The 25,319-nt window shown below is 40.8% G+C and overlaps 1 protein-coding gene across 2 annotated transcripts in view; it reads right to left on the minus strand.

Moving 5' to 3' along the window:
• Positions 1-24,741, minus strand: part of cep162 (centrosomal protein 162) — a 33,046-nt gene extending 8,305 nt beyond the window's left edge. Inside the window, exons 1-20 of one of the 2 annotated variants that reach the window (XM_041988596.1) lie at positions 24,650-24,741; positions 23,671-23,766; positions 23,088-23,223; positions 21,319-21,378; positions 17,088-17,225; positions 16,587-16,746; positions 16,287-16,357; positions 16,152-16,213; positions 9,029-9,059; positions 6,978-7,049; positions 6,474-6,671; positions 6,288-6,363; positions 4,100-4,379; positions 3,831-4,011; positions 3,576-3,703; positions 2,874-3,008; positions 2,157-2,288; positions 1,884-1,996; positions 1,710-1,809; positions 1,518-1,644 (exon numbers count right to left, since the gene is read on the minus strand). In XM_041988596.1, the coding sequence (XP_041844530.1) occupies positions 1,518-1,644; positions 1,710-1,809; positions 1,884-1,996; positions 2,157-2,288; positions 2,874-3,008; positions 3,576-3,703; positions 3,831-4,011; positions 4,100-4,379; positions 6,288-6,363; positions 6,474-6,671; positions 6,978-7,049; positions 9,029-9,059; positions 16,152-16,213; positions 16,287-16,357; positions 16,587-16,746; positions 17,088-17,225; positions 21,319-21,378; positions 23,088-23,223; positions 23,671-23,745 (2,275 nt within the window). In that variant the 5' untranslated portion in view covers positions 23,746-23,766; positions 24,650-24,741. Of the gene's footprint in view, positions 1-1,517; positions 1,645-1,709; positions 1,810-1,883; positions 1,997-2,156; positions 2,289-2,873; positions 3,009-3,575; positions 3,704-3,830; positions 4,012-4,099; positions 4,380-6,287; positions 6,364-6,473; positions 6,672-6,977; positions 7,050-9,028; positions 9,060-16,151; positions 16,214-16,286; positions 16,358-16,586; positions 16,747-17,087; positions 17,226-21,318; positions 21,379-23,087; positions 23,224-23,670; positions 23,767-24,640 lie in introns of both variants that reach the window. The other variant, XM_041988595.1, reaches the window with a different exon arrangement.
• Between the last annotated feature and the right edge of the window lie 578 nt (positions 24,742-25,319).

A 25,319-nucleotide genomic window follows, 5' to 3' on the forward strand; every position in this document is an offset into this window, starting at 1 on the left:
CATCACCCTGGAACTACTTTTTACACCGTGCTGGACATCACCCTGGAACTACTTTTTACACCGTGCTGGACATCACCCTGGAACTACTTTTTACACCGTGCTGGACATCACCCTGGAACTACTTTTTACACCGTGCTGAACATCACCCTGGAACTACTTTTTACACCGTGCTGGACATCACCCTGGAACTACTTTTTACACCGTGCTGGACATCACCCTGGAACTACTTTTTACACCGTGCTGAACATCACCCTGGAACTACTTTTTACACCGTGCCGAACATCACCCTGGAACTACTTTTTACACCGTGCTGGACATCACCCTGGAACTACTTTTTACACCGTGCCGAACATCACCCAGGAACTGCTTTTTACACTGTGCTGGACATCAGCCTGGAACTACTTTTTACACCGTGCCGAACATCACCCTGGAACTACTTTTTACACCGTGCTGGACATCACCCTGGAACTACTTTTTACACCGTGCTGAACATCACCCTGGAACTACCTTTTACACTGTGCCGAACATCACCCTGGAACTACTTTTTACACTGTGCCAAACATCACCCTGGAACTACTTTTTACACTGTGCTAGACATCACCCTGGAACTACTTTTTACACTGTGCCGAACATCACCCTGGAACTACTTTTTACACCGTGTGGAACATCACCCTGGAACTACTTTTTCCAATGTGCCGAACATCACCCTGGAACTACTTTTTACACCGTGTGGAACATCACCCTGGAACTACTTTTTCCACTGTGCCGAACATCACCCTGGAACTACTTTTTACACCGTGCTGAACATCACCCTGGAACTTCTTTTTCCACCGTGCCGAACATCACCCTGGAACTTCTTTTTCAACCGTGCCGAACATCACCCTGGAACTACTTTTTACACCGTGCTGAACATCACCCTGGAACTACTTTTTACACGTGCTGAACATCACCCTGGAACTACTTTTTCCACTGTGCCGAACATCACCCTGGAACTACTTTTTACACGTGCCGAACATTACCCTGGAACTACTTTTTACACTGTGCCGAACATCACCCTGGAACTACTTTTTACACGTGCCGAACATCACCCTGGAACTACTTTTTACACGTGCTGAACATCACCCTGGAACTACTTTTTCCACTGTGCCGAACATCACCTTGGAACTACTTTTTACACCGTGCTGAACATCACCCTGGAACTTCTTTTTCCACCGTGCCGAACATCACCCTGGAACTTCTTTTTCAACCGTGCCGAACATCACCCTGGAACTACTTTTTACACCGTGCTGAACATCACCCTGGAACTACTTTTTCCACCGTGCCGAACATCAGCCTGGAACTACTTTTTCCAGATGTGTTGCTGCATCAGATTCACTATCAGATCATATTTTCCATGAAATGGTAAAATGTCTCAGTTTCATCATCTGACATGTTCTTTATGTTCTGTTGAGTGGTCTAACCTTTTTGGTAACTGGGTTGCTGGTTTTGTGTAAGCATTGCCCTGTAGCCGGTCTAACCTGAGGTAGAGATGACTTGAGCTTTAGCCAGGTCTCTCTCCTTCTTCACGAGCTGCAGGTCAACCTCCAGCGACTGCTTTTCTTGCTTCAGCCTGTGGTTGTCTTCAGACAGCTGAGCCTCGTTTCTCTGCACACAGAAACTAGTTTGTGACGCAGACAGAACTTCAGCGTTTCAGCTACTGCGGTACTAACCTGAAGAACGCTGATCTGAGCCAGCAGGTCTGAAATGTGTTGAGAGTGATGAGCTGAGATCAAACTGCTCACAGGTTTACAGGTTTTCTTCAGCTGTTCTCTGATGAGGAAGCAAGAAATATGTTTGTTTGGTAACATGAATCACTGATATTTAAAACAGCTTTCAAACATCACCTTGTAAAAGCCAGTTCATTCAGCAGCCTCTGGTTCTCATTAAACATGGCCTCCTCATTGGCTTTACCCCTGGCCTGCTGAGCCTTCATTTGCAGATACAGCTTCTCGTTCTCCTGGAAAACATCTTGAATTTACCGCTTTGTCTGCAGACATACTGACAATACAATCACTAGATAAACAAATCCCTAAGTTCTTCCCCCCTTAGCTGCATCCAGTTCACTTTAAGAGAAAATAAAAGTCAAATGAAGGCCGTCAGTGCTGAGGTTGACAAACCTGCTGGTAACCTTTGATGAGAGTCTCCTGCGCTTTCATTTCTTTATCTATTTGTTTTAGCCTCTCCTCTGTAGCAGCATCTGCAGCCTCCATCCTGTTCTTTTTCTGACCTGCTTCTTCGGCACTTCTCAGCTGAGAAGGAAAAAAGGGCAAAAGATTGTTTGTTCATGTCCACATTTATTTGGATAGATGCAACACTCAGGATGTTGTCTTATTAAACTGCTTCCCTCTCCCCAGCCACTTCTTCCAGCTTATCCAGAGGGAATCCTGAGGCATTCCCAGGCCAGGGGACTATTTCCTCCGTTTATCTAGTATCTCTTGGCTGGAGGACGTTTGACAAAGGAAAAAAATATCCAAGAGCAGAAGTTGTGAGAGTAGAATGTGTGTGAGTGTGAGGGAACGAGACCAAGCTGGAGCACAGGAGATTTCAATCTGCAACCCTAAACTTAAGTAGAGCAGAGTTCTGAAAGGAAGACGAGATATTTCAGAGCAAGAAGGAACTTTTAGTGTGAGTTTTGAGAAAGAGCAACATGATATTTGAGCATGAAAACCAGAAATCTTGCTCTCAAAGCAAACAATTACGCTCTGATTAAGAGCGTAATGTAGACAATGTTGAAGGAACTCTGCTTCCACCTCCTGAGGCGCTGGATGATCAGAAGCAGTTTAAAAGACTCAGACTGGCTGATAGAAACTGAAATGATGGTGTGTGGCGGGTACTTTGCTCTGCAGTAAGAAGTTCTGCTGTCTGAGGGAACCAAGCTCCTCTGCTGCTTCCTTCATCATCTGCAGTTCCCAGTCTTTCTGAGCCAGCTGGACTCTCAGATCCTCCACCTCAGATCTGTCCTCGTCCTTCTGAAAGAACGACACCACCACCAGTTCAAGATTTATGAGAACTGCTGCTTCCCACAGATGTGGAGGAAGAATAAACTTACATTTAAATACACAGACATTTATGTCTAGATGCACTTTAGTTTTGGTTTCACTCTCACTGTGATAATCTGATTAAACCTGATGAAAGATGCTGCACATGCACATCAGAGTAAACTGCTGTAAACTCGTGTTGGCTGCATGGGACGAGAAACCAGAAGGTTTAATTTAACAAACTGGACTGTGCATCACAAACTCAGCCTTCAACCTCAACCTGCAGTTTATTTATAATTATAATAATAACAAATGATGCAAATAACAATTTTATGTGTAAGCGCCTTTCAAGATCCTTAAGGACACTTCACAACAATTAAAAAAGAGTAATGTATAAAATTAGCGTCCTATAAAGAAGATGAAGGGTTGTGTATTAGCACGTACGGTGGCTACAGTGAGTAGGACACCTGAAACAGGTGGGCTGTGAGTCTGGATTTAGAGGAGTTACCTAGTGTTACCATAGTGTTACCATAGTTATCAGGTGAAGGCTGGTCTTACACTGATCTGTCTGGTTTCATGACGACCTCTGACTTCCTGTGCAGCATCTGGGTCCATCTGCTGCTGCAGGACGGCCACTAAGGACTGAACAGACGCCACCAGCTCACTGCTCACCTTCAGACCCGACTCTGCTGACCAAAAACACATTCAGGATCTATCCATCAAACTCACTGATTCTACATCTCCATTCTGACATCACATGACATCATAGCGTTGGTGGGGTGACTTAATATGTGCGTGAAAGTCAGCGACGACCTGCAGAGCTGAAGTCATCGTTTCTTTGGCTCTTTGTGGATTTGGTTTTTAGTGGATGATGAGGGGAACGGGTAAGAGAGGAATTTGCTTTCGCTGATGTTCCTGATGACTTGGAGTTCAGTGCTGGTCTCCCCCTCACAGGAGCCACAGAGGGAGGGAAAGCAGAGGAGCCCCGGGAACCCTGGGAAAATGTGCATACTTTATCAATATTAAGTCTTACATGGTTGAGTTGCCTGTAGCAGGCCTGAAACCTGAAAATAGCTCCTTACCGGTTGCTTTCTAGCTTTAGTGGTCTTAGACAATGTCTGAGTGGGACAGTTACTATGATCCTGCATCAGTCTGTCCACCTCCTCCCTGATTCTCCAGGTCAGGTCATGGACGGGGGGGTCAGGAGAGCTGGACGGATGGCTGGTTCCTCGCCAGGCTCTCTTTATTCCTGCAGCAGCACCAGGCTTTTCAGGCTGCTTCCGATCCAACTCTGGACGTGACCTAACTGGAAAAGTCCTCTGTAAGGACCGGGATGTCTCTCCCTCGTTGAGCTCCACAGAACTGAAATCAGATTTTCAATTAATGACGGAGCTTTACCAGAAAGAAGAGACTTTTATATTTAGACAACATGAGTTGCAATTATAAAAATGTTTTAGGCTCAATACATATTTTAAACTTACAACTCCAGTTCTAAAAAGGCTAAAAAACAAAAAAGGTTCTCTTTGTAAAATGTAAATAAAACAGAATTCAATGATTTCTAAATCTCATCAACTCCCAGTGAAACATAAACAAGATGATGATGAACCTGAGACGTTTCACCATGTGATGAAAATATGAGCTGATAGTGAATCTGATGAAGCAACACGTCTGGAAAAAGTTGGAACAGGAGCAACAAAAGGCTGGAAAAGTACCTGGTACAAACCAGAAACACCTGGAGGAGCATTTGACAACTAATCAGGTTACCTAGCAACAGGTCAGTAACATGACTGGTATAAAAGGAGCATTTCAGAGAGGCAGAGTCTCTGAAATGTAGGACTGTAGATGTACTCAGAAAGTGGGCGGCATGGCTTAGTGGGTAGAGTGGTCATCCTGTAGCCCAAGGGTTGCCGGTTCAATCCCGGCCCGGCGAACTAATGTTGAGGTGTCCCTGAGCAAGACACCAAACCCCTAACTGCTCCAAATAAGTCGTGGTTGAACGCCTTGCATGGCAGCTTCCGCCATCAGTGTGTGAATGTGTGTGAGAATGGGTGAATGTGACACACATGTAATGCGCTTTGGATAAAAGCGTTATATAAGTACAGACCATTTAGCATATTTTGATTTGTGAAGACGTCAGTATAGATCTTATGAAGTCAAAGCAACATAAAGTAACTGAAGATTTCTTAAAGGTCTTCTAACGGTCATATGTGTCCTCATAGCCTCTGTACTTGCGTTGCCATGGTTAAGTCAATTCCTCCACTAGCGGGCAGCAAGTTAAGAGTTCACTTCCACAAGTCTTAGTCAGTTTCAGACACCGTTTACTGAAACTTAGACATGAAGAGTCATTAATTTTACAACATTTTTATAAACGTACCTGTCAGGAAGCACCACTCAGACCACTGTTAATATAACCTGGCTGTAGCTACTAGCTAACCTTGTTAAAAAGACAGGGGGATGACTGTGGGACTGAATGGAGTCAGAGCTCCATCTAGTGGTAAAACACAGCAAGGACATCATTCTGCAGACTCTGACACTTAACAGCATTTACTGTTTATAAGAAAGTAAGAATAAATTGGCGTATAATCACCAAAACAACGGCCGATATTGGCCATTTTGAAAAGGGCTATTATCGGCCGATTTACAAGGAGGCTTTAGAGCAACATCTGCTCCCATCCAACGTCTCTTTCAGGGAAGACCTTGCAGATTTCAGCAAGACTGAACCACATCCTGCATCCATCACAGCAGCATGGCTTCACAGGAGAAGAGTCCGGCTGCTGAACTGGCCTGTCTGCAGTCCAGACCTTTCACCAGTACACAACATCTGGATCATCATGGATGCAGGAATCCAGCAACCAAGGTCCAGGACTGTAGAGCAGCTAGAATCCTAACATCAGCCTGGAACTACTTTTTACAGATGTGTTGCTGCTATTAGATTCACAATCAGCTCATATTTTCCATCAAAGAGCAAAATGTCTCAGTTTTAACATCTAATATGTTGTTTACCCTCTACTGGGAATTAAATATAAGTTGATGAGATTTTAAAAAACCATTAAATTTTGTTTTTTTAAATATTAGACCTGACTTTGTTTGGAATTATGGTTTTATCCATGAAGTCCTGAGGGCTGTTCAAACAGGGAAACTGAACCATTAACTGAACTAAAAGTCATGAGTATGAACCTACGTGTCGTGTAAAATGTCTCTGAATGTTTCATAACCCTGAACTTGTGCTGGTGTGACATCATCACGTCAGATAATCTCAGGTTACTGCACCTGGCAGGCTGGAGGCTGAAGCCTCTAATGTCGTCTGGCCGGATGGGCTTCATCAGCTCCTCAGCCGTGGGCAGCTCTAGATGCACACACACACACACACACACACACACATCCTTGTTTTTATTAACATAGAATCCATCATGGGAACACAGAGCGTTCAGTGGTGCTTCAGGCTGGTTGTCTGACCTGACTCAGTGGTGGAAGCAGGTTGAAGAGACTGTGGAGGATGAGGAGGAGGGGAGGATGGAGAGGAAGACCTGGTGATCTTCCTCCTGTCTTCTACAGAGAAGTAATGATCACTTGAACTCTGCGCAGTCTGAATCTGTCTGTAAGCCTCCTGAAGCGCCTCCATGTCCGACCCTCCGCTCTGTCCATACGACTGGCCTGGACAGAAACACCAGTTCACCCGGAACTTACGGAACCAGAAAGATGATGACAGCTGTACACAAAATCTGATCTTATCCAAGTTACAATACAACAATTAGCTGGATTTAAAACACACAATATTCTACACTGAAATATGATTTAGATTTTTAACCAGACAACAACTGGACCAACAGTCCGACTGTTCATATGGATCAGGAGGCAAAAAACTTAACATGACTTAAAAAATAAAAAATCAAACATCCTATCAAGTTCATAATATACTAGTGTCTGAAACTGGTGTGACGTCACCTTTATGTCCATTACCTCTGTCCAGAGAGCCGGCCATGTCCTTCCTGTCCTGTCCACCGGTCTCATCCAAGGAATCATACAGAGACACTGACAGCAGAAGTCAGATGTCAGCTCAGTAACTGCAGCTGTTCTCAGTTCAAAACACTGAATGCAACCAACACAACTAACAACTGCTTTCAGGACTGAGATTCAGATCGTTTTCTTTCCTCATGAAAATCAGACAGAATTTTCATAAACTCAAACTAATGAAACTGGTCTGGAGAGAAAAGATGCTTCCTTTAACTTCTGCACCTGTCCAGGTATTTCTGCTCCAGCTGCCTCCAGGTTGAAGGGATTTTATCTCCAGACTGCTGGTTTCAGCTGCTTCTACACATCAGTTCAGATCACGGTCCAGTGTTAGGTTCTGATCTGTTCTTGGCTGGTTTCAGCTTTTTGGGTCAGGGTCCGGTAGAACAGTGGTTTTCAAATGTTCTGAGCCACGACCCCCAAGATAAGTTGGTGTTCGTAACCCCCACCCCCTCACAATTAGACTTGGTTAATTAATGGGTCGTCTTGCAGCCTCCTCTACATGTACGGCTGGAAAACTGTCAGACTCTTCATACATACGGAGGACAAAGTGGTTTTTGGTGGTTTCCCGCTGTAATAAAGCACCTACACACCCAAAATCAACTTCTCTCATGGGGAGAAAGTCAGATTCAGAATTTTAATATGGCCGGTTTACTAACTTTGTTGTTTATGTGTTAATGTGTTAAACAATTTTAAAATTTAAAAGATTTATCTCCTCATAAATGGCTTAATTTGAACAGCCCTTGTAAAATTTCAAATTTGTTAGATAAATGTAGGCTATGCACTTTTTACAATTATCTTACAACCCCTATGGGGGTCCCGACCCCCAGACTAAGAACCACTGCAGAGGACCTGTGACCAAGACCAAGACCAAACTGAGATCTTGTTGCACTCTGGACAGACTGAAGACACCTGAGCCAGAAGCAGCTCCAGAACAGAACCGAGCCTCCTCCAGGTTTCGCAGTGTGACGGGCTTGTGCACGTTAATCTTTTTCTTTACTTTTATTGCAGGGCTGCTGATTGGTCGTCCACCCTGATTTGGAGCACCTGGAGCCTGGGAGCCTTAGAACATAATAATTTCCAGGTTCCCAGGCCCAAAGTGTCCGGTTGACTTCCACTGAAAATACACATTTTAGTCTCACAGTTATTACTTTAAAACCATTTCATTTGGAAGAAAAGTTGTGATAATTGACATTTTTACTGGATTTCACCAGATTTACTGGTTTCCCATTAAAGGCATGTGCAGGAAATTCTGGTGTTTTTGCAGTTATAATATGGAGCCATGGGACCACCAGGGGGCGCTGATAGGGGTTCATTTATGATATCATTTCTGATTATTAAAACACTGAGCAGATGTTTCATAGAGAAAATATTTCTCTATTTAACGCATCTCTGTGGTGAAATTATTTCAGCCGTTCTGTCCCATTTCATTGTTAAATGATCTGTTGAACCGTGACTCAAACACACTGAATGTCATGAGTTCTTTTCATGTTTTACCGCTGCAGTCACTTTCAGGTTATTTCAGAGAAATTTGTGCATTTCATGTCAGATTAAGTCTTCCTCAGCATGAACGATGAAGATGTTCTGACATTTTCCTCAATGTTTGTTTTTTAGCCACATTTATCTTTAAAACTACTTCTGGGTTCATCATCAGACGTGGTCGTTATTCCTGCTGCTCAGAGGTTTTTATTCTTTTCTCTTAGTTAGAAAAATGTCAGCGGAATTTTCGGTACGACACCTGATGACTTACTGTTTGAAACATGATGCAGATAAACTGCCCACAGGTCTTACATTGACCCATAAGTCGTTGGGTTAACTGGAAATCTTGTTTCAAGCCTGTATTTGGCAGTGAGGGGTGGTCCAGTTTTTAAAAATCTGGTTTCTAAATAAAATGGTGGTGTACTTGGTTTTGTTGTAGATAATATTTGTGTCTTAATGTCAAACCATTTCAGTCCTGAAGACGCCAACGTCACAGTTCAATCCATCCATGTTTTTCTTACCTCCTGCCAGAATTCGAGACGTTTGAGGTTCCTGAAAAACAGACAGAAGAGGAGCAGCAGGATGAAGGGTAGACAACGTTTTCACGGGTGACAAGATGTCAGGTTTGCCACATTCGTTCCCTTCAGAGATTCCTCCTGAATCTTCTGGTGTTATTATCGACTGTAGTTGGTGGGATCTTCAAAATCTTCAGTTTTATGTTCAGGAACATTTTTCTAAATTTTTGTTCTCTAATGTTTAGAGCCAGTTTTCTCATATTGGTCAACCTCCGTCAATCTTTCCATCTGAGAGACTCTGCCTCTCTGACATGCTCCTTTTACTTTGATTAATTGGAGTTTTTTTTATTTCAAACATGCAAGAAAAAATAAATAACAAAACAGACATTAAATAAAAAAAAAATGCGGATGCCTGTAATTTAGCTAAGAGTTTCTCTCTCTGAGCCTCAGGACCAATGACTAAAACTTCAGTTTTGTCCTGGTTAAGGTGTAAAAAGTTTTCTGCCATCCAGGATTTGATGTCTAAAATACAGTTGAAAAGGGCATCCATTGGTCTCATGTCATCAGGAGACATGGAGATGTACAGCTGAGTATCATCAGCATAACTGTGGAAGTTTACTCCATGCCTCCTGATGACACTGCCAAGAGGGAGCATATACAAATTAAAAAGAACAGGGCCTAAAACTGACCCTTGGGGCACACCACATGTCATTTTATGGATCTTAGAGGAGCATGTATCCAAACTTACCATATAAGTTCTGTCTGTGAGAAAGGAAGTGAACCAGTTGTGAACAGCACCAGAGAGGCCCACCAGGTGTTTCAGTCTGTTTAAAAGAATAGTGTGGTCTACTGTGTCAAAGGCTGCGCTAAGATCCAGTATCACCAAGACTGAGATGTTCTGTGAGTCACAGTTAATCCTAAAATCATTTAAAACCTTCAGGAGAGCAGTCTCTGTGCTGTGGTTCACCCTAAATCCAGACTCAAGGATATTTCTACTATTTAAAAAATCATTAAGCTGAATAAAAACCAGTTTTTCTAAAATTTTACTTAAAAATGGTAAGTTGGATACAGATCTGTAGTTATTAAGATCATTACAATCCAAATTGCTTTTCTTCAGAAGAGGCCTCACCACCGCCGTTTTAAAGGCTGCAGGGAAGACGCCCATCTGAAGAGAGCAATTTATCATGCATAAAAGCTCGTCTTTAAAAAATCCATAAAATGATTTAAAAAGTGAAGTGGGAATTGGGTCTAAAAGACATGTGGTGGGTTTTACTGTGGAGAAAACTTTATCAAGGATCTCAGCATTTACCAGGACAAAACTGTCCAGTGTTTCCTCGGGTAAAACCAAGCACTCAGATGTGTTTGTGTTCTGGTTGGATAAAATACCACATCTGATGGCACTGATTTTACCTCTGAAGTGGTCTGCAAACTGCTCACAGAGAGAGTCTGTTGGGGTTCGCTGGGAGCTGTTAAAGTCAGGGTTACATAGGTGATCGATTTACATACCATCTGTAAAACTTTCTGCTGGGATCTCAAAATTAACCAAATGATAATTAATAAAATGTATTTATTTGTAATAACAGGTAGAAGTCATATTAATGGGCATGTTCACATAACTATGCAAGGTTATAGTCAGCTAATTTTGATCTTTGGTCCCTGGGCAAGTAGTCTTTTTCCATTGTCACCATGTTTACAATCTACACATTCAGCAACTCTACCCGGAGAGTCGGAGTGCTCTGATGAGCCCCTAGTGGAGCCCTCTGGTACCGAGTTTAGTAAACAAGCAAATAGATAAAAAGTTCCACTCCTAACAGAGCTGTTTATTTAGGGGAACGCAAGGTTAAAAAGCAAGAATATTCTTGGGCTTAGTCTCCATTGGACATGCCTATTGAAATAAAGATAAAATTAAATTAAAGAAAAATAATAAATAATATAATTAATAAATAATAAAATAAAGATTTTTTTAATTCACCAAGAGTTAGAAAAAAACATTTTATTATTGAAAAAAGTTCCATTTATTTAAAAAAAAAAGTGAAAACAAAATTCCATCAAGAATAATAATGAAAATTATGTTGAGATTTTTTTTATGTCAATTTGGAAAAAGAAAATCACAATCTTATGGTAAATTGTTATCACAGAAAAACAAATTTTTTAAAAATTTCCAAGGTAAAGGGGGTGTTTTCTAAAGAAATGAAACCAGCTCGACTAAAAGAACCGATTCTGACGGAGCTTTAAAACACATGATGATCTGGGATCAGCCGGTCTTTGTTATCAGAGGTTAATCTGATCTGTTTACATTTAAATTCTGAATTCTGAAAACCTCCTTGGCTGTGTCCGAATGTCCACCCTACTCCCTAACCCCTCCTTCACTACATAGGGCTGCACTATATAGCACACTACATAGTGACTCATTCTCTTGGCGATTCGGACACGAAGCTGCCTATTTTTTTCATCGCCGCAAATCACGTGACTACCGCCGTCACCACGGCAACCACAACCCACGTCAAGATGTCATTCCAAATCCAATCCAAAGTTGTGTATAAATAATTTTATTTTTATTCCTTATGTTGTATTTTATTCTTTGTTTGCTTATAGGTAATTTCGCGCAGCTCAATTTTTTCACCTCCTTGCGCCATGTTGAGCTTCTGCCCGCAATGCATTGTGGTCTATATTGGCCTGTCTAGTGACCATCGATGCTCACTACTTTTCAAGATGCATTGTGGGTAATTTTGAGTGCCCTACGTTTTTCTCTCTGGACATTCGGACACCCCTATCTATATAGGGCACTATGTAGGGAGTAGGGTGCATATTCAGACACAGCCCCAACCTGCCTCATGTTGCCTAGCAACAAGGAGAACTGCTGACCATTCCTTATTTGGGTTAGAATCTTTGTGACATCACTTTGAGGGCACAAAAAAGATCATAGAAATTGTCATGACAACGTAATTCCACCCTATATAAGGGTCAGATTTCAAGCTCACCTCTTTGTGGGATTATCTTGCGTGGAGTAGAGTTGTTCGAAGCATCTGAATTGATTTTCATATCTTTTCAAGATTGTTTGGTACACGACAGAAACTTGTAGAACGTTATAACATTGAATATCGTTTTGAGAAAGATTGTATTTCTCAAGTTTAAGTAAAGATTTCAGCGGATCCTTGGACATTGTGTTGAGAAATTTCAAATTTCTCAATTTTTCCAAAGAGTTTGACGGATCTTTGTTCTTCAGCGTGTTAAGAAATATTAAATTTCTTAACTTTTTCAAGGACTTCAACGAATCTTTGGACACTGTGTTGGGAAATATTAAATTTCTCAACTTTTTCAAGGACTTCAACGAATCTTTGGACACTGTGTTGGGAAATATTAAATTTCTCAACTTTTTCAAGGACTTCAACGAATCTTTGGACGCTGTGTTGGGAAATATTAAATTTCTCAACTTTTTCAAGGACTTCAAAGGATCTTTGGACGCTGTGTTGGGAAATATTAAATTTCTCAACTTTTTCAAGGACTTCAAAGGATCTTTGGACGCTGTGTTGGGAAATATCAAATTTCTCAACTTTTCAAAGGACTTTGGACATTTTTTTGTAGTAGTCGGACTCCAAGAAAACACAAAATGGAGGAAAACAAGGTCCTGACAGGAAAACTCTGGAGTGATATTATTGACGAGGAATTGGGTTTGCCTGAAGACGTAGATCCAGCGTCTTTTATCTTCACCTTCAATAGTGAAGAAACTAAAATGGAACCCATAGTCCAACGAAAGACTCCAGATCACGACACTGAACATGTCGCCCTTAATAAGGAGTGCTACAAAACCTGGACTACCCCATCCACATCTTCTAAGGACATGCAGGTTGGTGGCCAGGAGTCGACAACTCAGAAATCACAGAGCGTTCAGGGTTGTAATCGCTCCCAGACACCTTTGACTTCCGGTCGACATGAAGAAACGCAGGAGTTTTCACGTTTCCAGGGCCCTGCTCAGAAAGCAGCTCAGAGATCTGGCTATGTCCAGGAGCAGTCTTATCAACAAACTCCTGGTAACTCTGCGTTTATTTATTCACAAGATATCAGAAATAACGGGACACGATCCCAGACATCTGCTGACTGTGCAGCCAACATCCCACAGAGAGAACGCAGGTTCCCAAATCCTGCAAATAATGGTCAGAGATCACCATCACAACACCAAACACAACTGGACTATCTGAGAAATCAAGTAGAGGATCTCAGAGCTAGGCTCCAGAAAAAGAATCAGTTTCTTACTTTGGAAAAAGACAAAAGGATGAAAGCAGAACAAGAATCTCAGTCCAGCCAAAACCAACTTGACTACCTGAATAATGAGGTTGAGGATCTGAGAACCAGACTGCAGAAGAAGAATCAGCTTCTTACTTTGGAGAAAGAGAAGAGAATTAAAGCTGAAAGAGAATCTGAAAGTACCTGGAAAAGGTTTGTAGATGCAGACCGGGAACGGAAGAAAGAATGCTATCTCAGAAAGCTTTATGAACAGGAGCTGAAGAAATACCAGAACAATGAGGAACTGGGTCAATCACCTGAGGAAGCAAACCCAGAAGCTCAGAGTGATCTCATACAGGTAGAAGCCAAGATGGGGAACCCTGACGAGCTGGAAAGTTTAAAGACACGGTTGGAAAAAGAGATCCGAGCCAACCAAGACCTGAAATCCAAATTGAAGTCTCAGGAGGAGACGATACAAAATCTGGAGTGGAAGGTGGCAGATTTTACTGTCCAGTTCAGGATGGTATCTGGCACCAATGACCCTCAGATCCCTGATCAGGTATCTGAACCAGGCTGTCCCTCAGTGGAAGCAGAGGTCAAACCAGAACTGCTCGCAGAACCATCTGTGGACTCAGAAATTCAAGTCCCAGAACCACAAGCAGATTCAGAACCACAGGCGGTTTCTGAACAAGTGGACCTCCTGTTACAGGAAGTCTCACAGCCTGCACCACAGCCAGACCCAGAATCCAGGTCAAATCTACAAGGTAAGTCATCATCTCAGGTCTCAGGAACAGGAGTGGACTTCCAGCCACAGGAAGTCTCTAGACCAGAGGAGGACTCAACATCAGATGTGCACTTCAGAAGGCCAAAATCCTCTTCTCGGTGGAGATGTCTTAAATCGGAAACACCAGAACGTCTCCACCAATACAAAGGCCAAAACCAGTTCAATAAAACTGATAAACGTCCTCCAACACTGGTCTCAGGAGAGTCTTCCACACCAAGAAGAATCTCAGGACCAGAGGAGACCAGAGCAGAGACCCTGCCAGAATGGAGGCGCTGTAAAAAACAGATCAGTCCGGCACATCAACGCCAACACAAAAACCTAAGGAAAAAAAATTAAATCTGGAGTGAAGTCATCTTCTGTTTCAGCAGAGGATTCCAGATTAAACTCACAGTTAATTTTTAATTAACCGTTATTAGTTTATTCAAAGCATTTTATTATATATTTTATAATATATATATATATATATATAAATATATTATAATTATTAAATGAATTACATATATATATATTATTTAAGGAATTTTATGCATTATTTTACTTATTAGTTTTTTATTTAATGCATTTTATTTATTAGTTTTAGTTTATATTTTTTAATTTAATTTAATTTTCTCCAAATGGAGAAAACAAAAACAAAACAAAAAAAAAAAAAAATCAATAAAATCTAAAGAAAAGATAAACTAGAAATGTATTATGTTTTATTGTTTCTCTATATAATTTTGTATTTTAAAATATATTATTTGGACTTCTTCATGAATAACAGTATCATGGCAATTAATGACATAAATGTTTTCCATTTTGGTCCCTGTAACTTTCTCAGGAAACCACAGACTTTTATCAGGTTTTACTCCTTTTCTTCATCGACACGATAAATATGACATAATGAAAACATTGTTGAATATGTTAGGGAGTGTTTAATTCTAATTTAGTTACTTTTAATGTCCAAGGACTTTTAAAAAGGACATTTAATATTAAATAAAAACTACTAATGGAAAAACATTAATTATTGGGCACCACAGAAAAATGACAGAAACTAAAAACTAGATGTTGATTCTCGAGGGTGAATGTTTGTTGCCATAACAACAATAAAGTGACAAAATGGTTGTCAGTTGCCATGGTAAAAGTATTTATATAGCGCTTTAATGTACCTGGAATGATACCCAGAGGGCTTTACATTATACATCACATTCACTTGTTCACACATTCACACACTGATGGTGGAAGCTGCCATGCAAGGCGCTAACCACGACTTATCAGGAGTAATCTGGGGTTCGGTGTCTTGCTCAGAGACACCTCAACATGAGTTTGACAGGCAGAGGGTCAAACCGTCAGGCAACAAGACGACCACTCTTCACAAGAAGCAGCGGAGTGGAATATTTAATGTGGCTCGTTGCTCTGACACAGAACCTGCAGCCCGGTCGGTCAGCTGGTGTATTAGACCTGATCAGTGGAGAGAAGGGAGATGATTGCTTAACTACGTGACACAAACGTTTCAGAGGGCGGGTGCAGCTCTTACAGCTTGTGTGTGTCCACAGGATGATGCCACAATCTGTTTCAGTCACAGATAGTTTCCTAAATCGTTTTTATTGCAAGAAATATTATTTACCATTTACTCTGATCATTAAATGTGTATCAAGCTAGTAAGTCCATCCTAAATCGTTTTTATAATGTTATCCATCCTTCACTCTGTATCAAGTAGTAAGTAAGGTAATCAAGACAGAAAGACAGGCGACGACATATTAAAATTAAATGCAACGTTGCCGGTCATGCGGATAGGTGTAGATGGAGTTTTTTTTAAAAACGAAATGGTGTAGACGCTTTCTTTTTTTTATTATACGGATATTCTGTTTTACAAAAACCCGGCTACGTGTGGACAAGGCGTAAGTCTGGTGTTGAAGTCAACTTGCTCTGTACAAGAAGAAAAACAGCTGATAGAAATACTGATAAAATATCAGAGGCTCTTTAATCAAAGAGCATTGTTTTATTTTTCAACCTGTTCAAATCTGAGATAAACATCCTCCAACAGCCAGACAGCAGAGTCCAGCTTCTTCCATTAACTGCACAGTAACCAGGTCAAAAGTTAACTTTTAGGCTCTAACATGAGAGTCTGATCTGACTACAAACCTCCTCCAGCAGCTCCTTCATGTTCTCCTCGTCTTCAAAATCTTCACTGTAGTGAGGAGAGTCTGAGAGAGAAGAGCGTCTGTTTCAGACCAGCAGCTGAGTGTAGTGAGGTTTACCTGAAGTCTGCTGCTTTACCTGGAAGCTTGCCGACAGCCTCTGAGCCTCCGACTCCGCCGTCATCAGCCTGCCTTAGAGCTGCTGTTTTCCTGGAAGCCGTCACACACAAGTTATAACCCTGAGCTTCAGGTGCAAACACTGTTTTGTTAGAAAACCCCAAATAACCAAACCAATGTCAAGACTGGGCACAAGTCAGTAAAGACTCTCTACAAACTACTATTCTATACCTCCAGGTACCAGAAGCTTTTATTTGAGCTTTGAATGTGAATAACCAGATGACTGACTGACCTGCTGCAGAGGGGATGTCTGTCGACATACCTGAGGTCGGTATCGATGCTAGGACTGGTGGAGTCCAGCTCTCTGTTCAGCATGGAGTAATCTATAGCTGTAGAAGCTCCTGCCTCCAGCTGGGCGAAGAACCTGGCCTTCTCCTCTTCCTCCTCCAGAGTGTCCAAGCCCACACTGCTCATGTTTCCAGCTGGTGTCAAACACAGCAGAAATGCAAAGAACAGCTGAGATAGTTCTGAAAAGCAGGGCTGATTCAGCAGTCATAAAATTAGTTTTCCCTCCAAATGTGCAAATCTAGTACCAATATACAAAAACACAGCATGCAAAACATGTTCCTGACTATCTGTCATCTACATGGAAATAGGAAATTTACTTAATAAAAGATCATCTTTTTTCAAGATGCTTGGAATCATCTGATTGTTTAAATTCCTGCAGAGGAACATTAATCCAGTGAAAACGGCTAAAAGACACTTTGTGTTGTGCTACCGCGCTAAAATGTAAAGAGCGAGAAGCGAACATGCTCACACTCACTTTGAGCATCTGTGCCGGTTCTGCTGAGAAAAACACCTTCCCGTCCATCATCACTCAAACCAGCATCTCCTGGATCCTCATCCTCCTCCTGGATAGGCTGAGACGTACTCAGAGACTTTCTGAAAGACTTCCCTGATCCTGACAGCGATCCAGAAACAGAAAGTCAAAGAAAGCACAACAATGAAGCTTCAACTTGTTACTACAGGACATTTAGGTCCCAACAGAGAATCTAACGGAGATTATTAAAAACATTAAATAAAGCTGGGAGTCTCTGCATTTCCAGTTCTGAACTGGTTACTGTTCAGCATCTACATGAGGAGTTCCCCAAGGCTCCATGTTGGGCCCCTGCTCAGGATCTACCACCAGCTCAGATCATGGAAACAAACCAAATACCTGATCATAATGATGCAGATGACACTCAGCTCTATATTGCTGTCTCACCAGGGGAGTCTGTTCCCAGACAAAGCGTCAGGTAATTTCTTGGTCAAATCAATGCTTGGATGTTTCATGGTTTTCAGATAAATAAAGAAAAATCTGAAATTATTTTGTTTTAAAACAAAGATTAGTATCCAGCTTCAGTCAGCAATATTAAAACCAACTAAATCAAAACCAATCCAGAAATTCTGGTGTCTTTTAAACCCTAAGCCAAATTTAACCTCCCACACTGAAGCAGGAACCAAATCAACCTTTTACCACCTGAAAAATAAACCAAGAATAAGCAGACTGCTGGCTGATTCAGAAAAAGTTAATCTGACTACTGTAAAGGAGTTTTTACAAGTTCTCACATCTTTACGCTGGTTCTGGATTCGGTCTAAAACAGGGGTCCACAATGGCTTTTAATGCATGGTTTTTAAATATAAATATAATAACAAATGCAGGTTTTAACTTTTTTTTCTAATTTTTTTCATGTAATAATTGCACTGAATTTCCACAACATTACGACACTAAAAATACCAGAAATTTTTTTTAAATATATTTTCTCTTCACTATGTTGAAAACTATGGACTTCTTTTTAAACATCTTTTTTCATAAATATCTACTTCCTATAGAAGAAAATCTGTTTATCCTCTTTTTGAAAAAATGTTTTTATTTTAAAACCTAAAAATAGAAATAAAATGTGGTTCTTCATAAATAACATTTTTCCTATAGTACATATTTACGATAAATTTTCTTTTGTTCAAAAGCTCTGGAAACATTTGTATCTGAACAAGTTTTATTTAGCTGGCTGAGGGCAAAATGGCTCTTTGGACTGCTGTGGACCCCTGGTCTAGAATATACTGTAGATCTGGTCTGCAGACGAGCCACTGAGACTTCTAGGATCATCTGGGTCCAGCTTGCGTTTCATCCCGAGAGTTCAAACTAAACATTTAATTTTTATGTCCACATATCTGGAACGAACTATGAGAAAACCGGAAGTCTATTCAAAACATCAGTTCTGCTAAATTTGGGTCTGAAAATGAATTTATAAAGATAGAGTTTTTCTTTTTATAATAATAATGTTAAAAATCTGTAACTCAGTGTCTGAATATTTCTTATGAATATCACCAAGAATGTCCCCTTTAGTATGTAAATACCAGAGACACAACCACCATTTTTCTACGTTTTCTATCAGTATAGAAAACACCCTTCTTTAGCTCTCAAAGGTCAAAGCCTTTTTATTCATTTATTCGTTTTTTTTGTTGTTCCTTTTTTTTTGCTATTTTTGGTCTGACTGTTTTTAAATTTTTATTTTACAAATTAACGCCTGTAGCAGCTGAAGCTTTTAATCCCAGTATAAACCAGTGTGTAGCAGCTTTTAATCCCAGTATAAACCAGTGTGTAGCAGCTTTTAATCCCAGTATAAACCAGTGTGTAGCAGCTTTTAATCCCAATATAAACCAGTCAGCATCAGACATGATGTTTCTCAGCTGTCAGATTGGGAGGTAAAATGATGTAAAATGAATGTATGAATAGATTTAGCAGCATAAAGGTCGACCAGAAGAAGAAAACAGAATTTATTACTAACAGAACTTTGTAGAAATAACACACAGATCAACAGTGACCAAACCTTTTCTCATCTCATCGTTCTCTCAAGTCTTGGCTTTCAGGAGAAAAAATATTGTTATTGAAACAAACACACAACAGAAACTATTTCCATGTTTCCACTTTTTCCTCATTTCCAGTTATTCCTGCTACTATTTACCTGCTATCCTCACTAAACCAACTCCAGCTCAGCTGCTTTGTGGCGCCACCGTGCATCAGAAACGTCTTCTTGGCTTTATTCCAGCCATAGAGGAGCATTATTTTTCTTCTTTTCACACACACATAGAACTTTCTGCTCACTGGTTGATCTTTGGCTGCTCCTGATTGGACGTTACCGTCAATCTAAGCTCTCTGATTGGTGGAAAGTCTGACAGGAAGTGGCTTCATCATCATGTCCAGGTCTAAATAGAGGTCTCTTAGCAACATAGTAGTGATAGTGATGTTTTTATGGTGAAATGTGATAAATAATGCTGTTATCATGGATCATTGTGGATTTACCAGATAGAGTCTCTGAATAAAACTACATTTAGTGGCTGGATTGTAAACCTCCTGGACGGGATAGAAATGCCTGGAAAATCTTCTGTAGATCAGCTAAAGGGGAAGCTATCCATCACAATTCACCCCACAGAGCTACACACCACCACTCCTGGGACATTGATGATATGAGATCTAGTGGAGTTTTAAGGGTTAATGAGGCAGACACGAAGAGAGCAACATGAACACACAGGATGTAGGAAGAGCGATACAGGGGGACTACAACACTGCTGAAGGACTGGGGCGTCTGATGGGGCTGTTAAGGTTACCATCATCAGTGTCCCTCTGGGACACCTCTGGACCATCAGTGTTAGCTGGTGGAGATTCAGGAGAATGATGTGGAGTGGGACCGCTCAGACTTTCTGGGTCCGAGTCATCAGATGAAGATCTGCATCTTCCCATGGTTTGGGACACGTCCAAATCTGTGGCTCTGGGAGTCTTGTCAGACTGAACGGGTTTATCCGGAGCCTTGCAGCGAGGCATGGGGACGGGTTTATGGAGGGGATCCCTGCTGACAACTTCACAAGGCAAGAAGAGAGAACGTACAGATAAAATGATGCTGCGTGCAGCTAAATCTAATACAGTCTCAAAACTACACAAAGCTTTTTCAGTCATCTTCAGTCTTGCAACACTTTACTGCAGCTTTTAAAATGTCAAGACACGAGGACGTAATACGCTCTGCTACTACTTAGTGGCCCACACACTGCCTCTATAGTCCAGCAGCTTCTAGAAGCTCCTCCAGCAGCAGGAAGTTGCAGTACTGGTTTTCTGGATGGTGTTATCAGTCTCTCTCATGGTTGTGGAGGAATTTTGTTCCACTCTTCTCTCCAGCGTTGCTTCAGCTCATTGAGGCTTGCAGCTCTCTGAAGGTCCACCACACCATTTTAGTCAGGTTTAGGTCTGGACTTTTACTGGACCGTACTGAGACCTCCTCTCTCTCCTGGAGAATCTCTGCTACGATACCAGAAGACTTCATAGCAGTGAGGGGCCAGTGAACAGGGCCATGCACTGTTAAATACAGAAAAAGACCCTCCTGACCTCAAAGACAACACAGAAAAAGAGTCACGTATGAGTCTTCCAGCATGAAATGACCCAAATCATAAGGCCAACACACCAAAGGAATGACTCCAGAAGAAACCCATTAAGATCCTGGAGTGGCCTAGCCAGTTTACGGACTTCAACCCCAGAGAAAATCTGAGGCTGGAGCGTCGTGTTCTCAAGCAACTGCCTGGAAACCTTCAGGATTTGGACCAAACTTTCTCCTGAGATATAAACAAACCTGGTGTGACTACCAGAAAGATCTAACCTCTGTTTGTCAACAAGAGTTTCTCCATGAAGTAGTCATGGGTTTTATTTTATTCAAATACAGATGAACTTAAAAGCTTTATTTAAAGGTCCAGTGTGTAAGAAATACTGACTCTAGCGTTACTGATAGACCTTCAGATGCCAGGCTCAGCTGTGAATGGACGGTGGTCACCAGGGGCCAAAATCCCTCCATGTTTTCATCTACTTCAACATTGTGTGCTGTCTTCTTCCGCGGCTCTTTTATAGCATTTCTTTTCCCAAACGGTGCTCTAGCATCTACCAAACACAGCTGCTACTGACCCGCTGCACATTTGCTCTGGAAAGCTGGAAATTAAAAAACGGCTTCATGAGTTTAGTGAAAAGATCTCACCGTTGCTGAACTCGGGCTGTGACGTTTTGGTTTTGATAAATCTGCGCTTTGGAGACTCCGCTGAGAAAAAAGAGAGGAGAAGTTTTCCAGTCAGGAAAAACATGGACCAGTTAAACGTGGGCCCATACTGGCTCCATACTGGTTAGACATTCAGTTATGGTGAAGTGTGTTTCACAGCTAAATGTCTGACCTCATGACTGAAGCTGTTTTAAACCATGAACTGAACACCTTTCTGCTTTTTTCTTCCCACCAAACCAGCTGGTCCAGAGTCAAAGTCTTAACTTAGAACCAGTTCCTTCTGTTCCCACCACCAAAGGTCCATAGCAGACAAACTGGTTCTACACTGGAACCAACCGCTGTGTTTGCCAGTTCCTCTCATTTTCCTTCTGTTTAACGTTTTACACGACCAGCCGTGTCTCTGAAGGCTGCACCTTCTTCCACTTCCCGATTCCTGGGATTAAATGTTTGCTGGTTTTATAGAAACATTGTGATCTGGAAGCTGTAATGAACATGTATATTAAATAGTCTATTTTTACATACAAACTTTAAAAATCTATAAAATTAATAGAAATTTGTAAGATTTTATTAATAAATTAACTGTTTAAATGATAAAACCATTTTTGAAAAATTAAGGAAATTTTAAATTTATTTCATATATAAAGGCTGTCAAAAATAACACGTTAACGACGGTAACTAATTTATGTAATCAACTGTGTTAAACTTTTTATGTGTTTAGGCCAAAGCAGATTCAGGCATAGTCGTGAATGGTGATTAATCATGATTAACATGAGAGGGGCCAATGAGGACCAGAGTTTTAACGTTTTCAATCAGATTAATCACAGCTCACAATAAAACTCCAGTGTTATTGATAGACCTCACATGCCACGCTCAGCTGTGAATGAGCCACAACTGAAGGTTGTGTGTGTGCAGTAAAATGATCTGCAATGATCTGATGATGAGAAAAATAAAAAAAAAATCTAATAAAATGTGTTAATGTTGTTGAAACTTCACTTATTTTTCTCCAGGAATTTCCGGTTGTTCATACTGTTTTCTAAAATGTTAGATCATTAAATGTAAACATCGTGATAATGGACCAAACTTGTACTTGTAGGGGAAAAATTTGGCGTTTTCATTATTTATCGGTTAACTTACTGGTCCGACTCACTTTAGACTAGAGATTGAGCTGAATGTGGACCCTGGACTAGAATAAGTTTGACCCCGCTGATCTAAAACCCGCAGGACAGTGACCCACGAGGACCAGAGGCTGCATCTCTGCTCTGGACAGCAAAATGACGTCATTTCGCTCTTGTGGACGTGAATGGGGACAGTTCTCGACAAATCGGCAGAACTTTCTTCTCCTGGGGCTCTGAGAAGTATTGTGTGATTGGTCGGACATCTGAGGAGGGCGTAGTTAACGCGTAAAAGAATGAAGCAGAAAGTTGTGTTCTTCCCCTGATCCGAGGTTGAATGGTTTGTTTAATGAACAGCTGATTGAGGTGGTGAGAAAGTAAATGTTAACAACATGTGGAATTTAAAGTCAATCCCACCCTGCCATGGATGACCCCCACCCCAAAAAAGCTTCTCGTGGAGTATAAACTGACCAAACCAATATGAGCTTCTTCCTTGTTCTCGCGGCATCAAGAACAAGAACAAAGTTCTCGCTTCTCGTGGAGTAACAAGCTTAACAGGTCATGAGTGCAGCTAACCCCCGGAAAGGGTCAAAAACGCGACCAGTCCAGCGACAACCAGCATCCTCTCCTGAGTCGTACCTCCTCCAGTTCCTTCACTGCTGTTTTCATCATCCTGCCACCATGACACGGTTGGTTTCTGGCTGCATTTCTGGCTGCTTTGAGCCTGAGGCGGCTTGTCAGCGCCACCCAGATCCAGAGAGTCATCTGAAACAGACTGCCAGATACAGGTTTAAGCCAGGATGAAAGGCTATATGTTAAATCTATTTCTTCCTCGTTCTGATGCTCAGCTTGAACTTCAGCAAGTCGTCTTGACCGCGTCTAGATCTCTACATGCTGTCATGTGATTGGCTGGTTAGATATTCGTCTTAACAGGAAGTTAAACAGGTGGAGGTGATAAAGTGGACGGTGCCCTGACAAGGATCAAGTCTGCACATCACATGTGCCATCATTCGCTGCAGCGATTGATCAACAGGTTTGCAATCGTGTAGCTTCAGACATGTTCACTGACACTCTGTAAATGTCACTACTATAAAAGCAGAACATCATTATCTCAACTGGAAAGATTTAGTGAACACAGTAACACTCTGAACATGACAGTTACATGTAACATGTCACCCACAACATGAATCCATTACATTAACGGGCCCTTGCTAACAGTTACCTCTTTCAGAAACTGTTCAAACTGTGCATCCAGCTCTTCCTTGGTCAGCCTCTGAGACATCCTTCCTGACGACATTCACATCATCAGCCGAAGGACCTGAAACAAGCAAAATGTCAAAAGCTAGAACATTCTAAACCTAATTCATTTGGTGCATCAATGCAATGCACCAAATATCATCTACAAATTTTTATTAATTTTTTTGGTCTAATTTGGGGTTAAGACCAACTTTACTTCATATGTCATACTTAGTGTATTTTAGTAAAATCAAATGCTAATTTAACAACAGATTCGATGACATTTAGCTTCATCAACAAAGAAAATCATAATTAAACATATTTCTATTTGCATATGCTGTATTATCTATTTCCAGTTATTCAGTTAAGAGCTAATGATTCAAACATTGGACAGACATGAAATATATCAGAGGACTTCTTGACAAGCACACAATTAGCGCCTGAAACTTCACAAAAACCCAATAATTCACCAAACAGAAAATAGTGTGTATTAACCCCGCTATATGAATAAAAAATTGCATGGCGTTTAAAATAGCATAACCAGAAAACGAGATGTTGTAGTTCATTATCCTAGCTTTAAGGACTTAATTCTATCATTCGTTTCCGGTAGCTATCGTTAAAATAAAAGCTGATGAGGAATTTGTAAACCACAACAAATCAACGTTTAAACCCCGCTGGCATAGCATTAGCAAGCAACTTCTACATAAAAGGTTGTATGCTACCAAACTTTTACGTCTGGCACTTTCTTAAAACTGCCTGCAAAAACGCATTGTTTATTTTGAAGAAAGCATTACCGTATTTCCGGTGTGTACAGGGAACAGCTAACTATAGCTAAGTAGCTATTCCAAATCATCTACTTAGCTAGCAACGTAAGGTAACCAGAAGAACTGGCTAACTTTCGTGTTTAAGTACACATTTTTCTGCAGTTACGTTATGTGTATGTGTCTGGTATCAACAAAACTCACTTAAGACACTGGACTTTGACAGATCCCCCCAACGGAACACTTGTTGAAACCATAGACTGTGAAACACCCTCACGTCCCAGACGTCTGTTTTGAGTTTCGGGCAGTTCCCGCGACACTATACGCGAGTGAGAAAAGCAATGGGATTGGCTAATAAAAAACGTCATTAGAAAATAAACCAATGGACAGTGACAGAAGTAGAGGAAGTAGATTTTTTTTTTTTTTTTTTTTTTTTTTATCAAATTCACAAAATACAAAACAAAACTAGGGCATTTATCAGCATTCACTCAGGTTGAGCAAGAAAAAAAGCTTATACAGGAAACTTAAAAAGTAAAGCAAAATACAAAATAAAATATACTTGTATATAACTAAAGACACAAATAAAAATAAGTAAATAAGTAAATAAAGTTATCTTAAATAAAATGAAAATAAAGGGCATTATTATTCCATCAGGTTAAAATGTTCATGCATCAAGTATAGCTTGACTGCATGTTTAGTTTCGACCAATCTCAGATAATATCCAATAATTAATTGTAGGTTTAATTGTGAAATAACTACATCTATGAATAAAGAACTTTCCAATTAAAATCAAAATGTTTATTAAATATTCAGTTGTTTTGTTTTCATTTTCTACTGCATTTTCTTTAACCACATCCAGATTTGTAAATATATC

The sequence above is a fragment of the Melanotaenia boesemani genome, chromosome 6 (genome assembly GCF_017639745.1).
Source record: "Melanotaenia boesemani isolate fMelBoe1 chromosome 6, fMelBoe1.pri, whole genome shotgun sequence".
Lineage (NCBI taxonomy): Eukaryota > Metazoa > Chordata > Actinopteri > Atheriniformes > Melanotaeniidae > Melanotaenia > Melanotaenia boesemani.